The sequence below is a fragment of the Canis lupus genome, chromosome 28 (genome assembly GCF_011100685.1).
Source record: "Canis lupus familiaris isolate Mischka breed German Shepherd chromosome 28, alternate assembly UU_Cfam_GSD_1.0, whole genome shotgun sequence".
Taxonomy (NCBI): domain Eukaryota; kingdom Metazoa; phylum Chordata; class Mammalia; order Carnivora; family Canidae; genus Canis; species Canis lupus.
Genome location: NC_049249.1, coordinates 4097171 through 4120448, shown reverse-complemented (window position 1 = coordinate 4120448; position 23278 = coordinate 4097171). Strand labels below are relative to the sequence as shown.

General features: G+C 51.4%; 2 protein-coding genes and 1 long non-coding RNA gene across 11 annotated transcripts in view; 2 read left to right on the top strand and 1 right to left on the bottom strand.

Annotated features, from left to right (window-relative positions):
• RET (ret proto-oncogene) overlaps window positions 1-20161 on the top strand; it is a 31113-nt gene extending 10952 nt beyond the window's left edge. The window contains 14 exon segments of the mRNA NM_001197099.1: window positions 1700-1958; window positions 2686-2811; window positions 3354-3464; window positions 4006-4125; window positions 5048-5304; window positions 8374-8521; window positions 10006-10113; window positions 11106-11320; window positions 11406-11528; window positions 13508-13578; window positions 14854-14991; window positions 16100-16199; window positions 17709-17856; window positions 19196-20161. Of these exon segments, the coding sequence (NP_001184028.1) occupies window positions 1700-1958; window positions 2686-2811; window positions 3354-3464; window positions 4006-4125; window positions 5048-5304; window positions 8374-8521; window positions 10006-10113; window positions 11106-11320; window positions 11406-11528; window positions 13508-13578; window positions 14854-14991; window positions 16100-16199; window positions 17709-17856; window positions 19196-19353 (2082 nt within the window). The 3' untranslated portion in view covers window positions 19354-20161.
• LOC102156973 lies at window positions 8146-22664 on the bottom strand. 8 transcript variants are annotated; one of them, XR_005380392.1, is made up of 6 exons: window positions 22529-22664; window positions 21889-21982; window positions 11776-12367; window positions 11306-11509; window positions 10518-10705; window positions 8146-9595 (listed from the first exon to the last, which is right to left on the bottom strand). It is a non-coding gene; the product is annotated as an uncharacterized LOC102156973 (long non-coding RNA). The 8 variants fall into 8 exon arrangements; XR_005380390.1 differs by lacking the exon at window positions 8146-9595 and adding an exon at window positions 9602-10406; XR_005380393.1 differs by lacking the exon at window positions 8146-9595 and adding an exon at window positions 9602-10239.
• A 58-nt stretch (window positions 22665-22722) lies between these two features.
• The window catches only part of CSGALNACT2 (chondroitin sulfate N-acetylgalactosaminyltransferase 2), a 66635-nt gene continuing 66079 nt past the window's right edge, over window positions 22723-23278 (top strand). Inside the window, exons 1-2 of one of the 2 annotated variants that reach the window (XM_038578127.1) lie at window positions 22723-22802; window positions 22893-23180. The gene's annotated coding sequence lies outside the window, so the exon portion shown is untranslated. Of the gene's footprint in view, window positions 23181-23278 lie in introns of both variants that reach the window. The other variant, XM_038578126.1, reaches the window with a different exon arrangement.

Below are 23278 nucleotides of genomic sequence, written 5' to 3'. Positions count from 1 at the left end.
TAAAAATACGGGCCTCATGTGGCTCCTTATGTTCAAAACCAAATTTTCATTAATGGAATTTGCACATCTGTAAATGCAGGCAGTAAGCAGTGGCGCCCTCTGCGGGGAAAGGCTGGGAACACTTCCACTTTACCTGCTGCAAGTGCGTTTACTAGAGTCTATCTTGTGTTTGTCGTTGGAAAACAATTAGAAGTGGAAAAAACATAAAGTAATAAGTATCCATTAAAGAAGACAAGGGACGGAGAGGACTGATCCCTTCTCACCATGTCAGCTAGTGCTTATCATTTTGGTACAGTTCTTTCTAGAATATTTCTCTTAAGGACTTTTGTAATTTTACTTGGAATTGCAGCATGCATATGACTTTCTGCTCCTTCCTGATGGAGTGGCTTCAGACACATCCCCTTCAGAAGGTCCTGCTTAGGGCTATTTCCAGTTGTTCCTGTCTCTGTGGTTGGTTCCCGTGCCCCCTCCAGCCCTGACAGCTACCCAGGTCCAAAACACAAAGGACCCCACCCTTGGACATGTCCCAGCTCCCTGACCTGCCATCCAAGGTCTTTTATGGAGGCAGAGGTCAAGAATGGTGAGAGGTGGCAAGGCAGAGGGGCCCGAAGGGTCTCCAAGGAGCTACGGAATGGGAACAAGCACTGCAGAAGACGTGTACTCCAACACACTCAAAAGATCATAGGGACCTGAGTCCCAATGTAGCCTCACCCTCACTGTGATCTTTCACCCCCTCTCCAGGCTTTATGATTGTAAATTGAGGATAGTGGCCTGGGCAATTTGGAGGACCACATGGGGGAGTGGAAGCCAGCACATTTTATATGGGGATGTGCTGGGACAGCCACCATCCAAGAGGTGGTTTTGCTGTGGAGTCAGGCTTGGGTATAGAGGAGCATGGCTCTGCCCTGGGCCTGAGCAAGGCTGAGCAGGGACCTGCTAAGTGGCTGCAAGCAGAGCCTCCCCCTGCCCCACCCCTGCCCTCTGCCCCCCAGCCTTAACTAGTCAGAGTCTGGGTTTAAGCCTCTGAAACTCTCATTCTAACTCAAGTGGCCAAAGGATAGAAAGGAGAGTTTCAGCTGCCCAGCTCCAGGACCCAGCAATGGTACTACCAGCCTAGCATCCCCAGGAGAAGCATTTTGTCTTTCCCAGGGCTTCCAGCCACAGTCCCAGGAAGGCCCCCTGGAGCTGTAGGACAGGCAACTATGGTACATGAATCATGTGGCCCCCAGTGCAGTGCTCTCACTGCCCCGGCAGGTAGCCTGGGTAGGGGGTGGAGCACCCCAGCCACTTGGAGTAAGGATGGCAGTTGGTGGTCTCCAGAACAAATGTGGCCTGGCCAGGAGAGGGGAGGGGAGGGGAGGAAGAGGGACCCACTCGGCCTCCATGTCAAAACAAGTGAGTGAATAAAGAATGAGCTGGAGAAGGGGCATCGTTGAGGCAGTCTCTAAACCAAACCTCAGTGCCTGTGTCCTTTCACCTCTGGCTCCCAGGAGCAGGGGTGGGTGGTGGTGTGATGGACGGAACCAGGGCCAGGCAAGTGGATGGGTCTGCCAGTTCCAGGGGCATGGAATACAGGGACTTGTCATTCCTGGACCTGGTAGGGGACTGTTCAGGTTTCAGGCTGCCCAGAAACCCCTCCGGCCACCATCACAGGCCAGTGCACCACCCAACTGAGGCATTCCCTGTGCCCCATGCCTAGATTGGGAAAGTCTGTGTGGAAAACTGCCAGGAGTTCAGTGGCATCCACGTGCAGTACAAGCTGCAGCTCTCCAGCACCAACTGTAGCGTCCTGGGGGTGGTCACGTCAGCCGAGGACACCACAGGGACCCTGTACGTGAATGACACGGAAGCCCTGCAGCGGCTCGATTGTTCTCAACTCCAGTACACAGTGGTGGCTGCCGACCGGCCAACCCGCAGGCAGACCCAGGCCCCGCTGGTCGTCACCGTGGAGGGGACATGTGAGTGCCAGGGCCCATGGAGGGTCGGGACAGGCAGGGTGTGGTAAAACTACGGGCTTTTCACACACAGAAGGGGCCAGGCCTGTCCCCCTTCGCCTATTGGTAACGTCCCTGAGACTGCCTGAGTATCCTTCCCTATAAAGTGAGAATAACAGTGCACCCTGCATAGCCAGGCTGGGAGGATAAAACAGTGTAGCCCAGAGTGACCGCATAGTAGATGGTCACTACTCCCCATCACCACCGCCCATGCATTCTGTACATGCACTTGCTTTAGGGCTGCCTTATAAAATACAAGACCCTGGTTAAATTTAACCTTCAGGTAAGGAACAAGCAATTTTTTGTTGTATGTCCTATGTAACCTTTGCAGAGTCTCTTAGAAGGCAGACTTCTAAGTATGTCCATGCGGTATTAGAGACACAGTTACACAAAGTGAGTATTCAGTGTTTATCTGAAATTCAGGTTTAACTGGCGTGTGTGTTTTTGGCTGAGTCTAGCCACTAGCTACCGCACATCCTCCCTCCATACTTACCCCACCTTGCCATGACTGCGGTCCCAGCCCTCTTCTTCAAGGGGCCCCATCACTGACCTGTGTCCTAGTGCTAAGGCACTCCTGCCCTTCTGGGCTCACCCATGAGAAAGGCTCTACCGAGGCTTCTCTCTGCCCCTGGATGCTGGCTGGACACTGGGTCCAGGCCAGCCCCCTCTGACCAGTTTCTGCCACCTGCAGATGTGGCTGAGGAGCCAGGCTGCCCCCTGTCCTGTGCAGTCAGCAAGAGACGGCCTGAGTGTGAAGAGTGCGGCGGCCTGGGCTCTCTGACGGGCAAGTGCGAGTGGAGACAGGGAGATGGCAAAGGTAGGCCCCACACAGAGCCAGGCCTATGGCCAGGCATTCGAGAGGGGTAATGGTGGCTGAGTGGAAATGGGGTCCTTGTGGGCCTGCTGGCTGCTGTGATGGCCCTCCCTTCTGCACCTCTGTTGTCCAGAGCCCTGTCCCCACTTGTAGTTCCTGATGCAAGGAGAGGGTGGGCGTGAGTGCAGAGTATGAGCAGCACAAGGACATTCAGGCTCTTCATCATTGTGGGACCACAGGGCCCTTTGGGTTTGGGAATGTCTGAGCCAAAGTTGGGATGTGCAGAAGACAGGCTCTAGCTGGAAGGCCCCAGGCCAGGCCATGTGGCCCCAGGCAGTAAGACTGGTACATAGACAGCAGCCAGGTCCACACTGTGCCCTCCACAAGGATCCCACTTATGGAATCTCTGCTCCAGCCTCAGTTTGCTCCTCTGGAGGGGTCAGGGTTGGCCAGGGAGGCCCTGGGATGCCGCCTTCTGGCTCTGGCAGTCTGACCAAGGCGGGTACTCCCAGATGGTAGTGACTGGCCTGCCGTGTGTATTATAGGGATCACCAGAAACTTCTCCACCTGCTCCCCCAATGTCAAGACCTGCCCTGATGGCCACTGTGATGCTGTAGAGAGCAGGAATGTCAACATCTGCCCCCAGGACTGCCTCCGTAAGCAACCACTGGGCCCACCAAGTTCAAGGGCCTGGCATGGGTAGGGGTAGCCAGCCAATGGGAGAGGCTTGGACTCCCACCCCTACTTCAGCCAGACCAGCCTCATTCCTGAGTCTCATATACCAAGACTTTCTGACATTTCCTTGGAATAAAGGGCTCTGCTCCATCAAAACTCTGGAGACTGGTGCCCTGACCCACACTCTCCAGTGTCTCTCTGGCCAGCTGACTTGGGTACAGCTCCTAATCCCTGATTCTCCTGTATCCCTGCTGCCCCTTCTGTGCTTTTGTAAAGTAACCTCAGCAAGGACCCTGGGCAGCCTGTGGGTTCCTGATCCCATCTGCTGGTGCCAGGGACCTGGACTGGGGGCAGACTGTGCTGATTCCTGCCCAGGTTTCCCAGATTTCAGAGTTCACTGCCCTCCCCAAGTCTGAGCATGCTGACATCATGTGGGGAGGGACCTCTCATGCTTCCGCCTGGGTGGTCCTGGTTTGTCCAGTCACACCAGGAGGCTTAGTGGGCTGCATCTGTCACCAGGAGGTGGCAGCATCATCGGTGGGCATGAGCCAGGGGACCGCTGGGGGATAAAAGCTGGCTTCGGAATCTGCAACTGTTTTCCTGAAGAGAAGAAGTGCTTCTGCGAGCCTGAAGACAGCCAGGGTGAGTGGGTAGTGGGGGCACTGCTGCCGGGCAGGGCTCCCCACACCTCCCTGAGCCCCAGTGAGCCAGGGAGGAAATTGCAGGAAAGCAGGTGAAACCCAAAAGACCCTCTTCCTTTCCTCTGGGCCTTGATTCCCCAATCTGTGTAGACAGGTCTAGGTCAGGGCCTCTACAGAGTGACTTCTGGCCCAAAGTTCTGTGACTAAGGTTGGGCTGGAAAGTTCTTCCACCAAAAAAAAAAAAAAAAGAAAGAAAGAAAGAAAGAAAGAAAGAAAGTTCTTCCACCAAATAATTCGGCATCTACTCAGATTGTCCTTGACCAGGGCCTTGTCTGGGCCCCCAGCACCATAGATCAGAACCCCCGCCCCTGCCAGCCCAAGCCTGCAGATGTTCCTTCCACGCTAGCAGGTACAGTGGGCAGCATGGGCCTGGGCACCCTGGGAGCTTTCATGACTGAGCCCAAGGATTTTTTCTCCTAGTTGAGTTGTTGCTGCATGGTGCTAGGTCCAGAGCCACTTTCCTTCCCTCTCCCAGTTTCATAAAGAAAATACAAAAGACATCAGGAACACAGAGGAGGGAGTCTGCCTCCCACCAGTGCTCCAGGGCCAGCTGGCTTTGGTGCAGTGTTCCACGGCCGGTGCAGTCGTTGCATATGCTGCCTCTGCTGTGTGACCTCAGGCAGGCTGCTTAAACTCCCTGGACCTCTTGGCCCTTCTGTAGGAGGGTGACAGCAGTCTCTGTAGGGCAAACATAACGCACAGTCCCCGCCAAATAATCAGTGCCGTGTGAGTGTCTGCATTTCTCTCACATCCTGACGCCAGCAGCACTTGCCAGCTGCTCAGTTTGCCACAGCAGCCTTCCAGCTGTGGATCCTGGGGCACCCTTCCGGAGCGCTGCCCCTCACAGCCACCCCTGCCCACAGACCCACTGTGTGATGAGCTCTGCCGCACGGTGATTGCAGCGGCTGTGCTCTTCTCCTTCATCGTCTCCATGCTGCTCTCCACCTTCTGCATACACCGCTACCACAAGAATGCCCACAAGCCGCCCATCGCCTCTGCCGAAATGACCTTCCGCCGGCCCGCCCAGGCCTTCCCAGTCAGCTACTCCTCATCAGGCGCCCGCCGGCCCTCACTGGACTCCATGGAGAACCAGGTCTCTGTGGATGCCTTCAAAATCCCGGTGAGGCTCTGAGCAGGGCCTCGCGCTTAGAGTGCACCCTCCTGGAGGCCCTGCAGGGGGCTGCCCTCTGGCCTGGGGAAGCTGGGAGGTGTGGGGAGGGGTGCACAGGGCACCCTGATGCTGAATGTCCTGTAGCCCACAAGCAGCTAATGCATCCTCACCCACCAGGAGGATGCTGTGAGCAACCCCCCCAGTCTTCGCGGAGCTGCCTTCCAGGGAGGGCAGCAGGCGGAGGGCTGCAAAGGCACAGGGGCAGTTTAGCAGAGTGGAGAAGAAGTGCTAATTTAGTTGGACTGAGATTTGGGATGGTGGGCCTGCCATACCTGATAGGGCATGGTCCTGCGGATGCCCCAAGAACTGGGCGGAGACCCTGAGGAAGCCTGTGGGTTTTATTCTCAGAGGATAGGACCCTGGGGCTTAGGGGTTCAGCAGAGGAAGCCTATATTCTGCCTTCATTTCTGCAGGCTGCTCTGTGGGGACATCTATGGGGTGGGTGCAAAAGTGGGAGCCCTATGATGAGGCGCTCTCCTCATCCAGGCAAAAGATGGTGGCAGGCAGGGGCTGGACCAGGGTGGCAGCAGTGGGGAGGGGAGTTCATCTGTGGAGTGAAAAAAGAGGTGCTGTGGGGCCTCTGGTCCAGCTGTGGAGGAGGCAGGCCCCAGGATTCTGTAACCAGCTGCCTGATAGAGAGTGCCAGCCAGAGCCAGTAGGCTCCCCTTCCCCCTTCTCCATGGGAGGGCCTGGGCCCATAGTTACTGGGTACTCCATAGAACCTCCTCCTTGCTAGGCCTGCCATCAACCTGCCCTGCTTCTTCTGTATCCCTGCTGGCAACTGCTGAGGAGCTGGAAGCCAGGTTCTTTTTTAAAATCTTTAAAGATTTTATTTTTTCATGAGAGATACAGAGAGAGGCAGAGACCTAGGCAGAGGGAGAAGCAGGTTCCCTGCAGGGAGCCTGATGCAGGACTCGATCCCAGGACCCCGGGATCACACCCTGAGCCAAAGGCAGAGCTCAACCATTGAGCCACCCAAGTGCTCCAGGAAACCAGGTTCTTAAGTGGGGCTGAGAAGATGTGCATGTGAATAGAAGCTCCACCCCCAAGGCCTGGCAGGGAACATTGCATCTTGACTAGAGCCTCCAAGCAGAAAATTCAGGAACCACTGGCCTTTGGCAGTATCCAACCAGGGCTAGGAGGTGGCTAAGGTTTGTTGGAGGTGCCACCCAAGGGTGCTCACCCCTTAGTGTGGGCCTGGGCCATGGGAGCCATTCCCACTGGTGGCAGACACTGCAGCCTCTCTCCTAGCTTTCCTAGTTCCCGTCACTACACAGATGGGATGTGACCCCTGTCCTGTAAAGCATCTCTGCCACCACAGCCAGCCTCTGGGATGAGCCACTTGACTCCTTTATAAACCCAGGCAGTGTACAGTGAGGTACACAGGAAGGGCAGTGCTGGCAGGTGCTTGTACAAGTGAACATACACCACCCTCCGCCTACACCAGCTTGGGCCCTCAGCATGGAGAAGCCAGAGCCTAGTCTGCAGCCCAGGGCCTACTGACCAGCTCTAAGGACACATTACTCAACTGCTTGATCTTAGTTGTCTCAATATAAAGCAGAGAGAATTTTTAATGTCCCTAAAGAAAATCAAATCAGTGCTATCCACACATGCTTAGTGCAGTTTCCACATGCAGCGAATGCCTATCTGGTGCAATGGGGAGGAAGGACACGAGGGTAACAATGATGATGTTGTCGACTCCACCCCTGACTGTGGGTTCTTGCAGAACCCGAGACAACACCAGGATGCCCAGGAGCTGGCCAGCAGGAGCCCTAGATACGGTGCTGAAAGGAGGTCACCTCTGCCCACAGGGGCAAACACAGCTATACTTGGGTGTTGGAAAGCATGGCTCTGCTTGGCAGGGCCGGAGGACCCAATGGTGTCATCTGTGGGAGTCAGGCGAGTCTGGCAGGGTTCATCATAGCAGCACCCCCAGGCCACACCCACCTCCAGCTGCAGGGAGAGTTGGGGCAATAGATGCCCACTGCCGGCACATGAAGGGAGGTTTCAGCCTCCCTGGTCAGAGTTCAAAGATTTGGGGCCAGGCTGGGGTCTGGGAAGATGTCCCAGAGTAATCTTTCCTTTTTTTTTTTTTTTTTTTTGTAAGATTTTATTTATTTATTTGACAGATTGTGCACACACACAAACAAGTAAGCAGAGTGGCAGGGAAAGGGAGAGGCAGGGTCCCTGCTGAGCAGTCTCTGATGCAGGGCTGGATCCCAGGACCCTGGGATCATAACCTGAGCCAAAGGCTCAACTGACTGATGCCCAACTGAATGAGCCACCCAGGCACCCCCCCACAGTAGTCTTGAGTGAGATTTTAGTGGGAAGGCAAGATGGGTAGAGGGGAGCATGGTAGCAGGTGGATGCAGGTTCAAGGAAATGGCCAGTCCCATGAGAGGAATAGCCTCTTCCACATGTCAGGATGGAGGCTTCCAACCCCCCTAGTGATATCTTTTCTGGGGCACCACACAGAAAAGGACACTTCCATCCATAGTTAGGGGTCCTGTTCTGGGAGGCAGCATAGGCTGCTAATGCCAACAGGGTCCTAGGAATCTCTGGAGAGGACAGATTGGGGCCTAGTCTGTAGGACATCAGTGGCTTGTGGACAGTACCGGGAAGGTTGGGCTCATCTCCCAGGAAAGACGCCACACTCCTATGTGAACACCCTCTACATCCTTAGTAAGCCCTAAACTCCTTGTTTGAGAAACAAGGACATGAGCCCGAGATGGCCAAGGGCATGTTCGGTAGACTGGGGACAAGCAAGGATCCAGGCATCCAGAGTCCAGGCCATTCTGTGGCAACGTTTATCTTTCCATAAGGTACAGGTCCTGCCCAACTGTGGGGTCCCACTCTCAGTGCAGGTAGATAACCATTGCCCACTAGTCCAGGTGGCAGTTTGCACACCAGAGCTTGTCCATTGGAGACTCATTTATGAGCCTTGTCTTCTTCTTTTCCTCTTACCCTCACCAACTTTCTCCCTTCTCCTCTTCTTCCCTTTCCTCCAACCCCACATAGGAGGATCCTAAGTGGGAATTCCCTCGGAAGAACTTAGTTCTTGGAAAAACTCTGGGAGAAGGTGAATTTGGAAAAGTGGTTAAGGCAACAGCTTTCCGGCTAAAAGGCAAAGCAGGATACACGACCGTTGCCGTGAAGATGCTGAAAGGTACCTGTCCAGGCAGTATGTACAGGTGGCTCTGGAGCCACCCTGACAACCAGGGTGTGGCAACCAGCCTAGGGCCCTCTAAAGAGCCCACCCCCATTGCTATTCTTGAGTGGCTGCATTCTGGAGATGCCCCCATGCACCATCACAGATAACAAGGGCCAGGGTAGTCCCCTGGAGAAACAAGGCAAGAGAACTTTTCATCACTGGGAAGGTTTTAGAATGGTGCTGTTTCTGCACCAATGTTGGGTAAAGATCTGAATTTTTTAAAAATTAAAAAGCCTTTTGGTTTTGAACTGACAGCTCTTCCATCCCAATCTGCCCCATTCATCCCTTTCAACCAGGTGCCCCTGTGGTCCTGGTGAAGAAGCCACCTGTAAGGCTTGGCCCCTGTCTCTTGGGGCCCTACCTGGCCCAATCCCCAGTGGCCCCCAGTGGATGTGCCCTGCCTCTGAGACCAGGCCGTGCCACAAGTCTGGCTCTAAATGGGTACATACTCACCCATATACACACACACTCACTGGTGTTTCTGAGCAGAGACTGGGTGGACGGCCCTCTGGCATGCCAGGAGTCTGGCTCACATGGACCAAGGGCCCAGTGGCCTTGCAGCGGGTACAAGTCGGCAGGTGCACATGAGAATTCTAGTGCAGCACTCAGGGCTACACTGTGCAAGGTGCTTGAATCCTTACCTAGGCCTCAGACTGTGTCTTTCTGTGCTCCCCCCTGAAGCCCCAAACACTAAGGGGCACACTGAGACCAGCCCCAGGCCACCATGTATGGGGCCCAGCACCCTCTCTCCCAGCTGTCCTCTCACTTCCAGACAAGTGTGTGGCCAGAGGTGGCGATGTGGTATAGCTCGGCAGTGAGCTGTGAGGCAGCTGCCCCAGGAGGCCTGCTTAGCCAAGGCTTCTGACCCCACATCCCTCCCCTTAGGCTTCAGCTCCTCGTGGGAGCCCAAGCACAACTCTGCTTACCCTCAGGATGCACGTGTGCACATGGCAGAGGCCACCTCTGTGAAGTCCCATAATCTCCAACTGTATCCAAGGCCTCACCTCCTGTTGAGTGCTTGGTCAACAGCTGTTATAGGACATGAAACAGTCCTCTTACCTTCCCAGAAGGATTTATGAGGACAATGTCTGTGTACCACTGTCCTTGAAAGATGACAATTGCAAGGAAATATTACCACTTATACACACAGCCGGTCCTGGGAAGGTTTCCATAGAAAGACCTGGCTGATGTGGAAGTTTGCTCCTCAGAGTTATTATTCGCTGGAGGCATTTGAGGCTACTGTTGACCATCCTAAGGCCAAGAGCCCCAGGCAGCAGGGTCCTTGGGGGCCTGGTCTAAAACCAAGTAGGCTGTCTGGGAAGGAGATAACCAGGGTCTGTGCAGACCTATGATGTGGATCAGGTGACCCAGGGATGGTCACAAGAAGGGGCTTCCAGAAGGGATTTGTTGGCAACTCGCTGTGTTTATGTGCATTTCAGAGAATGCTTCCCCAAGCGAGCTGCGGGATCTGCTATCAGAATTCAATCTCCTGAAGCAGGTCAACCACCCGCATGTCATCAAGCTGTACGGAGCCTGCAGCCAGGATGGTAAGGCCGGCCAAGGGACAGGCAGCTGCCCAGGGGAGGCTAAGGGTTCTGGGCTGCTTCATTCTTCCTCCTTCTCCTCCCTTGTCCTCGGTTGCTCCGGCCCCCACCAAAGTTGTGTGCATCCTCCTGTATGTTGGTGAGAGGACCAGGAGGGGCTGCTGCAGGACTGCTCGCATGAGGCCTCTACTCCGAGGCCTAGGTGTTCCCTAAGCTGCTGCAGCTGCTCAGAGGTCTCTGGTGACATCCTGCTTTGTCAACACCATGTTCCAGGTGGAGCCCCAGAGCAGAGAGCTCTAGAAACAGATGGTGTATCCTGGGTACCTACTGGGGACTAGGCATACCATGACCCCCAAGTAACCCCAGCCCCAGCCCCGCATGATGGAGGCATCATCACCATTTCTCACCTAAGGACACAGGAGATTGGCCTGGTCTGTGCCACTTAAGGGCTTCTCCGTATGTGTGTGCTCCTGTGCACAGATGTGTGTGTTGCAGGTACGAGAGGGCATTGTGCACCAGGGAGAGGGCAGAAAAGATGCTGGTTGGCACCAGCAGGACTTGAGGCTGGGCCTGGGACAAGATGGCAGCCAAAGTCCTGTTGAGAACAGGGAACACGTGCCATGTGAGGCTTCAGATCCTCTGTCAGCCATCCCTAGCCTGTGCTGCAGCGAGGCAAAGGGCGTAGAAAGACATGACATCCTAGCAGCAGGAGTGTGCCTTTCAGGGGAATGCTGAGCACAGTGGCACTCCAGAAGGTTGCACTCAGCAGCCCAGGGAGCCCACTGTGGCATGGGCAGCGTGAGGAGAGCAAGCCACACAAGTGAGCAGACACTGACACATGGACTCATGCTGCATTGGCACCCAGGCCACTGGCATGGCTGTGTCCTTCTGCCCACTTATTGGTAGGATACAGAGCCTGCCTGGGGACCCTGCAGCCTCCTCCCATGCTCCTAGAGCTGGCCGGACTTCTCACAGCCCCCTTTCTCTGCCCCCAGGGCCACTCTTCCTCATTGTGGAGTATGCCAAGTATGGCTCACTGCGGGGCTTCCTCCGAGAAAGCCGCAAGGCGGGTCCAGGCTACGTGGGCAGTGGAGGCAGCCGAAGCTCCAGCTACCTGGACAACCCCGAGGAGCGGGCGCTGACCATGGGCGACCTCATCTCCTTCGCCTGGCAGATCTCTCGGGGGATGCGGTACCTGGCAGAGATGAAGGTGTGTGCCATGCCAGCCCCGGCTCCCCACTGCCAGCGATGGGGACCCGGGCCTGAGGGGTCCCTGTCTGTTGTCTTCCCTGCAGCTTGTCCATCGGGACTTGGCCGCCAGAAACGTCCTGGTGGCTGAGGGGCGGAAGATGAAGATTTCAGATTTTGGCCTCTCCCGAGATGTTTATGAGGAGGATTCCTACGTGAAGAGGAGCAAGGTACCAGGTCCTTGTGGGGGCAAGGGAGGGCCCAGGGCTCCCCTAGCAGGGTGGAGGGCAGGGGGCAGGGTTCCTGCAGTGGGTAGGGGCAGAGCCCCTAGAACACTGGGGAGGAGAGAGCAGAGTTTTAGATTATGAACTTCTATCCTCATCTTCAAACCCTTCCCTGATTCCTGGTTTCCCAGAGAGCCAGTTCAGGACCTCCCCTCTCCCCCGGGTCTGTTTCTTCTCTTCCTAAGAGCCATACCCACGCTTTCAGAGGGCCTGCTAAGGAGCTGGGCCCCCGGGCTTCTCTTGCTTTTAACCACCAACACTGGAAAGTCACTAGCGGTGACTTGTTCCTGCGGAACATTTCCTGCGGAAATGACAGTTCCTCCACAGTTGTTCCTCTCGCTTCCACAAGATGAAAGGTCCCTTGTTTCCTCTCTGTAACTTCAGCTCTTCACTCAAAGGAGACTGAAGTCAACATACCTGAGTGTGGCAGTCATTCTGGGCAGGGAGGAATGAACTGCTTTACAGGTAGTGGTTCCCCTGGGATGGGGGCCTGGGAACCTCTGGCTGGGTGAGTTTGGAAGGTTCACGGGGAGGCCCTGAGATGGAGTCCAGAGACACAGCATAGGTTCTCAGACAGCTTTTTCCGAACCTCTGAAATAGGTGGTTGGGGACTCTTCTGAGGAAGTCTGCTTCGCTGTGTTGTCCAGCTCCCTGTGGCATTCCTCCTAACGCTCGTGATTCCACTGCCCTCTCAGACCTTCCCCTGCAGCCTTCTTGTGACAGATGAGACAGGGCCACTCACAGGGCTGTTCGAGAGTCACAGCTGCCTGGCCTTCAGAACGAAACTGCACAAAAATAAAAAAAGAGAAAAAAATTAAAAAGTGGCTGCATACATTTCAGATCTGCTCTAATGGGTCAGGAGAAGCCCTGTGTTGCCACAGGCTGTGAGGATGAGGTTTCGTTTCTTCTGGGGCTTCCGTTATGACAGCATATCTCAGAACTACTAAAGGGGAAGTGGAGAAGCCTCCTTTCTGCCCCGTGCAGAGCTGTGGACAGAGGCTTTCTATTGATGCACTGGTCCTCCAAGAATGGCCTGTGTCATGGAGCAGAGAAGTACCGGCATCCAAGCACAAGGGCCCCTAGAGAGTGCAGGCAGCAGGCAGTGTTGTTATGAACACATGCTCCCAGAAAATCACCCTTCATTAAGGATGTAAATCCTAAAAAAATGCTTTAAGGAAAAAGAAATTATAGGAAAAGTTGCATTAAAATCCAACACATGCATTTTTGGCTGACTTGTGTCCTAAGACTTAACCTACTGAAAAGCTATTTGTCAAGTTGCATGGGAAGCCTTGTTAGGTCTGACCCCAGCACCTCTCCAGTGGGGACACTGTCTCAGATGATGCTCACAGGGCTTTGGGATAAAATGATGGGGAAAGAAGCAGCCCCAAAGCATGGAAACAGATTTCTTCCCTCGGGGTGTCTCAGAAAAGCCTTTAGCGTGTTGGTTTTCATCAAAAGTCCCCAAGATGGAAGTGCTGGAAGTTGGTATCCCAAACTCATTCACCCTCAGAAATCGGGAGATCTTGCTGGATGGTGTTGTTTGCCCACACATTGGGCTTCACCACCCTGGGCACCCAGAACCCTCTGGACCTGGCTGTAGGGAAGGGACCTGGCTGGTGTGAGCCAGTCATGATTCCTTGGGTTTCTTCTCAGCAGGGATGTGGTGCATGACAAGCACGCCCTGTGTACCTGTGGGCAGGCCAGCTGACTCCCTCCAGTGTCTCAGCCATGCCAGATTAGAGTTCCAGACCCTCTGGAACTTGCTGTCAATTCTGTATCTGGGAGCACTCTGCATGTCGTTACATAGCATCCTTCCAGAGCCGGGAGTGCCTGGGACATGACCTCACCCTCCTCCACACCCCTAACCCCTGGTTCCCAGGGTGTTGTCAGAGTGATGTTAATGCCTTTCCTCATTCCCTTTATAGGGTCGGATTCCAGTCAAGTGGATGGCAATTGAATCTCTTTTCGATCATATCTATACCACCCAAAGTGATGTGTAAGTGTGGGTGTTGCCTTTCTGGGGTCAAGGTTACATGTATAATATGCCACAATGCCTATCTGGGCAGCGTGGCTGGGACACCAGTGCCTGTTGGCTCATACCAACCATCTGCAATGACTGCTGCCCCTCCCTGCAAGCTGAGGGAGCTTCGTATATTCATTCAGCAAATGGCAGGGACCTGTGCAGTGGTTCTGAGAGTTGCAGTGGAGTGCATGAGAGCCATGAGCAGGTAACTGCAAGTTCCGCTCACTGCTCCCCTTTGCAGCCCCTCCCTCTCCTCTTTGGGCATCTTCATGCCACCCAGGCCCAGCCAAGCAGTTCCCCGGCTGTGGACCTGAGTGTGGGCTGGGCTCAGGCAAGTTCCCCTGGGAGCAGAATGGTCCCCACCCACAAGGAGCGTGGCCTTGAGTGAGTCCCAAACTGCTCAAAAAATGAGAACTAAAAGTTGGCCTTCCAGGTCCAATCATAAGACCAGATAACTTTCAAAAACACAACAGACTTGTTACTCAGTATGCTGCCATCAACAGATGTGCATGTCTTGAATAATGTGGGCTGAGGAAAGGCAGCTCCTGAACAGTTCAAAACAGCTATGTTGAGAGTATGTAAAATGTTGGAAAATGCAGAGAACAGGGTAATGAAGACACTGGAAGTCACTTGGATCCCACTGCCTCTAAGTAGCTCCTGTAGCTCCTGGCCTACATGGGCTTTCTAGTGTTCTCCTTATGTGCAGGTGTATGCTGTCTGTTGCTGTAAGTGGGCTCATGTGACAATGCTATTTTGTAATGTGGTTCGCACTTCACAGTTAAATATTTTTCTATGTCAGGGCCTTTTTTCTTCTAAGATTTCATGAAAATTTCCAAGCCCACAAGAAAGGTGAAAGAATTGGTACAAGCAGCCCTGGGTCTCATGGCCTAGATCCCCGTGACCTAGGTCCCCGCCTTGCACCTTGCTGCACTTGCTCAGCTGCTTTGTGCTGTCTCTGATGCTTCGGTGCATCTCCACAGGGCCAGCCAAGTACCCCTCGTGGGTGTGGGGTCTGAGCTTGGGCAGTGGCCCTCTTGGGCTGCAGCACTGCAGGGGTGAGAGCTGGGCAGGCAGATAGCTTACCCCCACCTCCATTCTACATCCATCCATGAAGTCAGGCCCCAGATGGCTCTTTGCACTGAGGGCTGGTGGGGTGAACAGCTGCTGGGAGGATGGACATATCGTCTGCTGAGGGGAGGACACCGCTGGCCCAGGACAGCCACTCACTGGTTGTCTCACTCCCCTTAGGTGGTCCTTCGGTGTCCTGCTGTGGGAGATTGTGACTCTGGGGGGCAACCCCTACCCTGGGATTCCTCCAGAGCGGCTCTTCAACCTTCTGAAGACAGGCTACCGGATGGAGAGGCCTGACAACTGCAGCGAGGAGATGTGAGCAGGCTTTGCTTTAGCCCAGCCTCCCTCAGACACAGACAATATACTCATTCCCTCCCTGCTCCTGAGCAGCCCTGGATGCAAGCCCAGGGTGAAGCAGGTGGTAGATAGTAACAGGGCAGAGCATGCCAGAAGTCAGAGAGCCACCACTAGGCACCACAACAGATGCTGGGGACTCTGATTCCATTGGGGACTGAGTGTGCTTCCTGAGGGTGTGGGGGAGACTTGGATGAGCGGCAATTGGGAAGGATGAAAGGGTGCCTCAGACCCAGGGAGCAGATGAAACCCAAGGCCTGTCCCTGCAGGATACTTGGGGAGGAGCAGGTAATTCAGAATGAGCCGACAGGTGCATGTTGGGGAGTCCCCACATGGAAGCACAGAGGTCAGGAGGTAGCAGACATAAGGACCCTGCACCACAGCCCAGGAGCCCCAGAGTCTTCACATATGGTGGTTCCAGCAGACAATTCTCAGAGGACAGGCTGAGAACACATGAGAAAGGGACCATCATAGGCAGAAACACACTGGTCCATTCATTCCACAAAATCTGTTGTGTGCTGACTACCCTGGCTCAGGGCTAAATGAGGGAGTGCAGGTGCCATCTCTCTGGGTGGCCTGGGCTGGCAGGCAGCTGGCCCAGCGCACACCCACATAGCAGCCCTGGGGCCCCTGCAGCCATGCCATAGACCCAGAGAAATGAGGAAGTGAGGCAGGTACAAGACAGGTGATTGGCAGATATTTTGCTTGTTTTTTCTACAACCACTTAATATTTCATAAGTGTTTGAAGGACTGGCATTGCTCCCTCAGCCACCATAGTAGGCTTGGCATCCTGTTAGCTGTTTTCTAATACGTCTGAAAAGGAATTGAAAACAAATCTCTCTCAAGGGAAAGGAGACTCAGAAGATGCTGGACCACAACACCAGGCACCCTGAGTGGGCCTAGTGACCCCGTAGATGCTGGCCCAACTCAGAGAAGGATGTCAGTGATGCAGAAATGGCTTTGAGTTTGAGAACAGAGCCTTCTGGGCTGAAGGCACTGTGCTGAGTGTGGTGGCTGTGATTGGGCAATCCTTGCAAGGTCATAACTGCCCATCTGTGCTTCCCGCCAGGTATGGTCTAATGCTGCAGTGTTGGAAGCAGGAACCAGACAAGAGGCCAGTGTTTGCTGACATCAGCAAAGACCTAGAGAAGATGATGGTTAAGAACAGAGTGAGTACCTGGAGCCAGTTCCTTGTGTTGGCCACCTGCACGCTGAACACAGCAGTGGGGGACTCCAGCCTCACCTCAGTTCTATGGAGGTCCCAGTGCAGGGGCAGAGCAAGGCCATGCAAAGGGAGACTGTCATGCTGCCTCCTGAGGGCAGCCTGCAACCAAACCCTTACTCCTTGAGCCAGGCCCCCTCTCAAATCATAAAGAAACCAAGGTTCTTCCCTTTATACTTAGAACTCTCTGCAGACAGATGTGGGAGGCAAATATTCCAAAGTCAAAATAATTTTTAGTAACGGAACATGAAAGAGTGGAAGTTGAAGTAGGGGTTGGAAGTGGCTAGGGAGTAGTTGGGACCATGGCAAAAACAGAGGAGCACGTCTGAAGGACCCCTCAGCATAGCCACATGTAATCTGTAGGAATATGAGAGCCAGAGTGTCAGGTCCTCTAAATTTTAAAGGATATTTGTGTTAAGATTCCCAGTCTCTAATGTTAATAACTAGTTTAAATTTCCAAAAGCTCAGTCTGCTCCAAGTAAAGCATATCTGGGAATCCAGATTTAGCCTGTGTGCTCCAGGTTACAACTCTGTAGGTAAATAAGAAAGCCAACAACTTTCAACTTATACTTATTGAGCAACTGCTATGTAACATATTCTGTCTCAGATGCTGGGAATACAAGCAAACAAGACAGGCACAAGTCTTGCTTTCAGGGTTTCATCTTTGCATTGACACATTTACTAAAAGTTGGCATTGCTTCATACACAATAACAAAGACGCATAGTGTAAGGTGCTTGTAATAAAACCTAACACCAGTGTACCACTGTTTGGGCCGAGCCTCCAAATCCTGTGAATATAGGGTTGCCTTAAATAAAAGTAATAGGTGATGCCAAGAGGAGCCAGCCTTCCTAGAACAGAGCTGAGAAAACAGCCAGGAAAATGCTAGAATCGTTCTTTACACATTTAACCAGGGCAGCAGCAGTGGCAGGCCCTGGGAAATCCTGCATTGAAGCTGAAGTGTATAGCAGTATCCTATGCAAAACCTGCATCAATGACTTCAGATTTCTGAGCCCTGATGTACTGTTCTAGAAGATAGGGGTCCTCAGAGGAAAGCTGAAAAGTGTCCAGCAAGTTGGAGACGCTTTTTGACACTCCCACATGAGTAATGCTAGAGTGAGCTGTCCCAGAGCCTTGGGTTTGGTAAACAGGCTAGGTCCCTGGTGCTGGGTGTGGTATACCACCATGCTGCAGAGACAGGACTTGAACAATGAAGGAGCACATTTCTCCCCGCAAAAAGGTGAATTTCTAGGGGAAGCGACAAGGGCTGTGGAACAGCACCAGTGAAGCAGAGGCTGGGAGAGGGGCTGTCTGGTGAAGGTTTCAAGTCTCCGGGAGAGGCCAGTAGGCCAGCATGGGGTAGGACTCAGCCAGGGCTTCTGCCTTTGGGTGGGGAGGGGCAAGGGGCGAGTCCAGTTGTGGCCTACACCAGGGTGAACAGCCATCTGTCTCTTCCAGGACTACTTGGACCTGGCGGCGTCCACCCCATCTGACTCCCTGCTTTATGACGATGGCCTCTCGGAGGAGGAGACACCTCTGGTGGACTGTAATAATGCTCCCCTCCCTCGAACCCTTCCCTCCACGTGGATTGAAAACAAACTCTATGGTAGAATTTCACATGCATTTACTAGATTCTAGCAACGTTGTGCCTCTCTGCACTATCCTTACTCTCTGTAATGCTTTTTAATAGTGTTTCTGGTCTGAATGAAACCAAAGCTCTCTCTGAACCTCTTTATTTGTAAATGTCTGACTTTCCATCCGTTTACGTTCAGGCATTTTTGAAACTGTTTTTTTAAAAGGATGTGAAAATAAGTATAATTACCACACTGCCCAGCAACTTACTATTATAGAGAAGAAAGAGAGCTGGGTGGAACTCTCAGGGGATATTGAGAAAATGATAAATCATTTCTGGGGTGGGTATGTATCAAGTCATAATACTTCTAATTTAACTACTGGATAAATTTACCCAATCTGAAGAGGCATTTAATTTAGACAGGAGGAGCCAGGACCACTCTGCCTGCACTGAAGGCACAGCCTGTGGTCACTCCCAGACCCCAGCTGGGTGGTCAGGTGGCTCCCAGAGGCCACTTGGTACTAGGGAGCGTGGGCTGGCCTGGCCTGGTCCCGCCCACATGCCCCCCATTAGGGAAGACACATACAGGCTGCTGTTTTCACATCCTTTGCATTACACACTGTCATGACAGTTGTCGTTTATGAAGTCAGTGCTAAAAGCTGGAGCAAATGCTTTTGAAAGAACATAGTCTGTGGTGCTGTGGTCTTGCAATGGACAGTAAATACGGTTCTTGCCAAAACTCCTTCTTTTGTCTTTGATTAAACACTTAAAAAATTTTCTGTTTCCTAACTTGATCATTGATTGTTTTAAAATCTTGGAGTTTCAAGCATTTTTCAGCTGAGATTGTTCCTTTTGCATGCCTCCTGAATCACTGATTTCCTTGCTGGCTTTGGGTCTAGCGCTACATGCCATTTGTCCTGTCGACGCTATGGGGCTCGCCCGCGTGTACCCTTGATTTGGAAGATTCTCTCCTCCATGGTGGGCTTGGATGGAAGACAAGTAGGCTTCTTATGTTAGAGAACTTTTTTTTAAAAGCTTCCCACTTCAGTATGCCCTTTAATTCAGCAATGCTTTATGCTATCTTAGAAAAAGACTTAAACGGGTCAACAAATACTTAGATTTGGAAGTTTGAATCTCATAAAAGTCAAAATTGGTAGTTCTTGTTAAGTTCTGGTTACCAAGAGAGCACATGATCTTTCCCCCAAAATATAACAGTGTTTTGGAAACCTGAAGCAGGAAACCATTCATGTAATTGGCACAGAAACCAGAAAGTTTGGTTTGAACCTCAAAGGGAGTTTTGCCAAGGCCTTACTGTCTGCACATGAAGTTTTGGTTCTTCAGTGCAGAACAAATTATCTGTTTTCATTTTTAGGCATGTCAGACCCGAACTGGCCTGAAGAGAGTCCTGTACCACTCACGAGAGCTGATGGCACTAACTCTGTGTGTCCAAGATATGCAAATGATAGTGTATATGCTAACTGGATGGTTTCACCCTCAGCGGCACAATTAATGGACGCATTTGATAGTTAACATTTCTTTGTGAAAGGTAATGGACTCACAAGGGGAAGAAACATGCCGAGAATGGAAAGTCTGCCGGCCCCTCCTTTGTGCACCTCACACTGGCTGGTGATTTTCCCTCCTGGCACACGTAGCCACTGGACCAGAGTTGTGAGTCCAGCCTTTAGTTATTCCTTCCTCTTCGGCCCTCAGTAGTACCCTGTGTTGGTCCGTGCTCATCGGTGACCACCACACATTCTGTCCTCACACATGTGGGTCCTTCAATCACTACCTGAGCTGTTTTATTTTTCTGGTTGCCACCAAACAAGGCAACAAGATTTAAACACGAAGCACACACACCAAAAGGCAACAGGAAAAATAAAATCTGGCCCAAACAACATGTTCTTGTTCAGAACAAGAGCCCAGCAAGGCCTTGTAGGGGTGTCAAAACCCACTACAGCCAGGGCTGGAGGGGATGAGGAGACCTCGGGATGGGCCTCAACTCAGCATTCGAGTTCTTGAGAACATTTTTGGTTTTATTTTTTTAATCATGGCGCCTTTTCTTAGGAAGACGTTTGATTTTTATCATGATTTAAATGATTTTTAAATTTAGCACAATGGAGAGATTTGATGCCATATTTACTATGTAGGTGGGTGGTGTGAGGGGAATGGGCTCACAGACGCTTCTGTCCCCATCACTGAGTGATCACTGCGCCCTGACAAGAACGGTATGAAGAAAAGGGGCATTTGAGTGGAGTGGCCTCCAGTCCAAGGATTGCTGACAGCTGAGACTTGGCTGCTGTGAATCCCACTGCTGCCAGCCTTCATGCACCACATGTCCAGCGCCAGAAAGCAGTGGCTCGTCTCATACATTAGGAGTAGTGGGTGGGGTTAGTGCTCAGCTTAAAAAGGACAGTTCAGCTAGTTATGTTAGAAGTAACATTGACAATGACCAAGGACTGCTACCCTCTGATTACAGTTCTGATGTGGAAAAGACAATGTTTTGGCTCTCATAGAGCTTGTGTGAAAAGGTACGTGTATCCACTCTTTCTGTCTTTGTAAGTTAATGCTGCTATAGTGAGACATTCCTGTTTATTAGATTCTGACCATGACTCATAAGCTTCTTGACATTCTTCACTGCTTGTTTGTGGTCACAGACACTCAGTACTCCTCCCATCTGTGGGGGTGGCTTTCGGGAAGTCCCCAGCTGCTCTTCTGACTGTAACTTCTAGGGAGAGGGTCAGTTCCCAACACGCTGCCTGGCCTTCAGACTTAAAGCACTGTAAAGGACTGACAGTGTCTCATCCAAACGCTGTATCTCATAGGCGTTTCACAAAAGCAGTAAAATTAGGGCATTTTTGTAGCTTGGATGAGTATGTAGCAGAGCCTCATAGTATGTGTGTGTATGCGTGTGCACACAAACCCGCAGAGAGCTGGAAAAACACGCTGTAACGTGGCTTTAGTTTAGGCCACTTTTCAGACACACTGTGATAAGTTCTTTTACAAATAATCTAGTTGTGGTAAACTTTTGGTTTTCAGATGTGGTTAATGACAGTCTTATTAAATGCAGAAAAAAGGATAAACTCTTCAAATTGTTAAAAGATACCTACTCAACAGGTGCGAGTTGCCACAGTGGGTTTGTTCCTGGCAGGGTGAAAGCTCCAGGTCTTAACCCTTGACCAGTTATCTAATGTCTATTCCTGAGTTTTAAAAGCACTCATACTTACTGGTCCTAGCAGACTATTTTCATATGCATATACACTGAAGTTACCAAGTATTAAGTATTACTGAGCATTAAGTAGCAATCTGTCAGTTATTAAAATTTGTAAAATCTATTTATGAAAGGTTACTAAACCATACCATTGTTAATTTGCTTTTGTAACAAGGTGACTAAGGAAATAATTTCAATTATGTGAATAAAATCATCTATCGTAAAATGTGTAAACTTCTTTTCTCTTTTTAACTTCCCAGTTGGAAACATCAGGTTTCTGATTTTGAAGTTTCAATGTGTAAGGATTGAAATACCACAAGGAGATCTGTCATGGTAACCCCTGGGGAAGTGACAGTGCTCAAAGAACTAGGAGGTGCTTGGTCATTGACTTATCTTGAACAATATGTAGGTGACTAGGCACATTATGGGAACTGTTAAAGTGCAGCTAGTTCCACCATTCTTTCCTTTGTGTTTCTTTCCCTGAAAGAGAGCAACAGCCACATCGAGTTCAGGTGTTTGCGGTTCTCTAGCAAATGGGGCTGATTTCTTAAAGCTGCCATTAGACAGATGTGCAAGAAGGGATGCAAAATGCATAGCCATAACTGAAAGTCTGGTACAGTCAGTGATAAACTTTTGCCCTGAACTACCATAAGCTTAAAAGACCAAGTCTTTCTGCTGGGTTATGCATGCATTCTCTGAACTCCTCCTCAAATGCCTGGCAGGGAGCAGATAGGTCAGTTGGCAAACACAAGTTGTTACCAATATAAATCTGATTTCTGAGTGTGTCGTGAAATGCCAAAAGCCTATGTCATTACACACGTGCACACACACACACACACACACACACACACACATACCTGGACAGACTGCCCCTGGCCCTCGGAGCTCTGGCTTCTGGCCTCAGCACCCATGTCCACTCTTGACGTCCCCCTTCAATCTGAATCACAGGGGCTGGAAGTAAACGTAATTTCTAGGGTGAGCGATATGTTACAGTCTTTTCCTCTGACCGTTTAGAAACCCATGCTGAGAAAAGCTAATACTAAAATACTAAAAGCCCCCTTTTTCAAGAGCATTGAACTTCCATTAGTAGTGTTTGTATGTTTGGTTTATTTGTCTTAAAAAGCACATTTCTCCACCAATTTCCACAAATGATGCTTTTCTACCATAAGGGCAGCTTATTTTAAGAGTGGAAATTTAGTTGAATATAATGCCTGAGAATGGGGCTTGGACAAATACTTTATATGTAATAGAAAATTCAAAGGGAAAGCATAATCTTCCCCAGTATAAATAAAGCATCATTTCCCCCAGTGAATGGTTTCCTCTCCTCCCTTGGGCATATTCATGTATAAGATATTTAGCAGGTGGCATTTAGGGTGGTTCTAGATGATGCCTGAGAAATCCCTAACTCTGTGGCTCTGGAAAGACATGGTGGTCTGAAGGGCATGCGTAGTGGTGGAGGAGCTTCCTCATCCCTTCAGCATGAAGATATTCACAGACCTTATCCTCTGCTCTTGTCCTTGTGCAGAAAACAGTCTGCCTGTTCTGTTCTCTCATCTCTTCTCCACAGGCAGCAACCTTGATGGCCTTGTTAGAACTCTAGGGATTCACAGGAACTGTTCTTAGCTGACATCACAAAAAATCAGAACCTCTATGTAGAGAATTTTTCAATTTGGAGCACCTATCCATTCTGCAGCCAAGGCTGGATGGGGCGGGGGGGGGGGGGGGCAGTGTAACAGCAGCAAGAGTGAGCATCACACCCAGAGTCAAAGAGGTATGCACTATCAATGCCCAAAAGAAATCATGGTTAATCTTTGCAACTCAGGTTTTGATGGCTATGTCAAGTAATGAGATAATTTTGCAGATGTTTTGTGGGATGTGCTAAATCACAGGACCTGGCCAACCGACATCTCTCAATGTGAGCCTGGCCCAGAGTTGTGACAGGGAAGCCATCTACAGGAACTTGGTGACTGCAGAAACATCAGTGTCACAAGGAACTGGGCCAGGCAGCATGGAAGGAGTCACAACCCAAGACCACTCCAACCCAACCACCATGACTTCAGGAGTTCTGTTCCACACCGGGAGGCACCATAACCCTGCATCCATTCAGAGGACACAGCAATTCAAGTTCAAAGTTAGCATGAGAAGCAAGGTAAGTACATTCCAAAACTAAAAAACAAAACAAAACACAAAAGTAACTTTTTGAGAAGGAAATCATTTTGATATTTCATAAACATAATATTTACCATG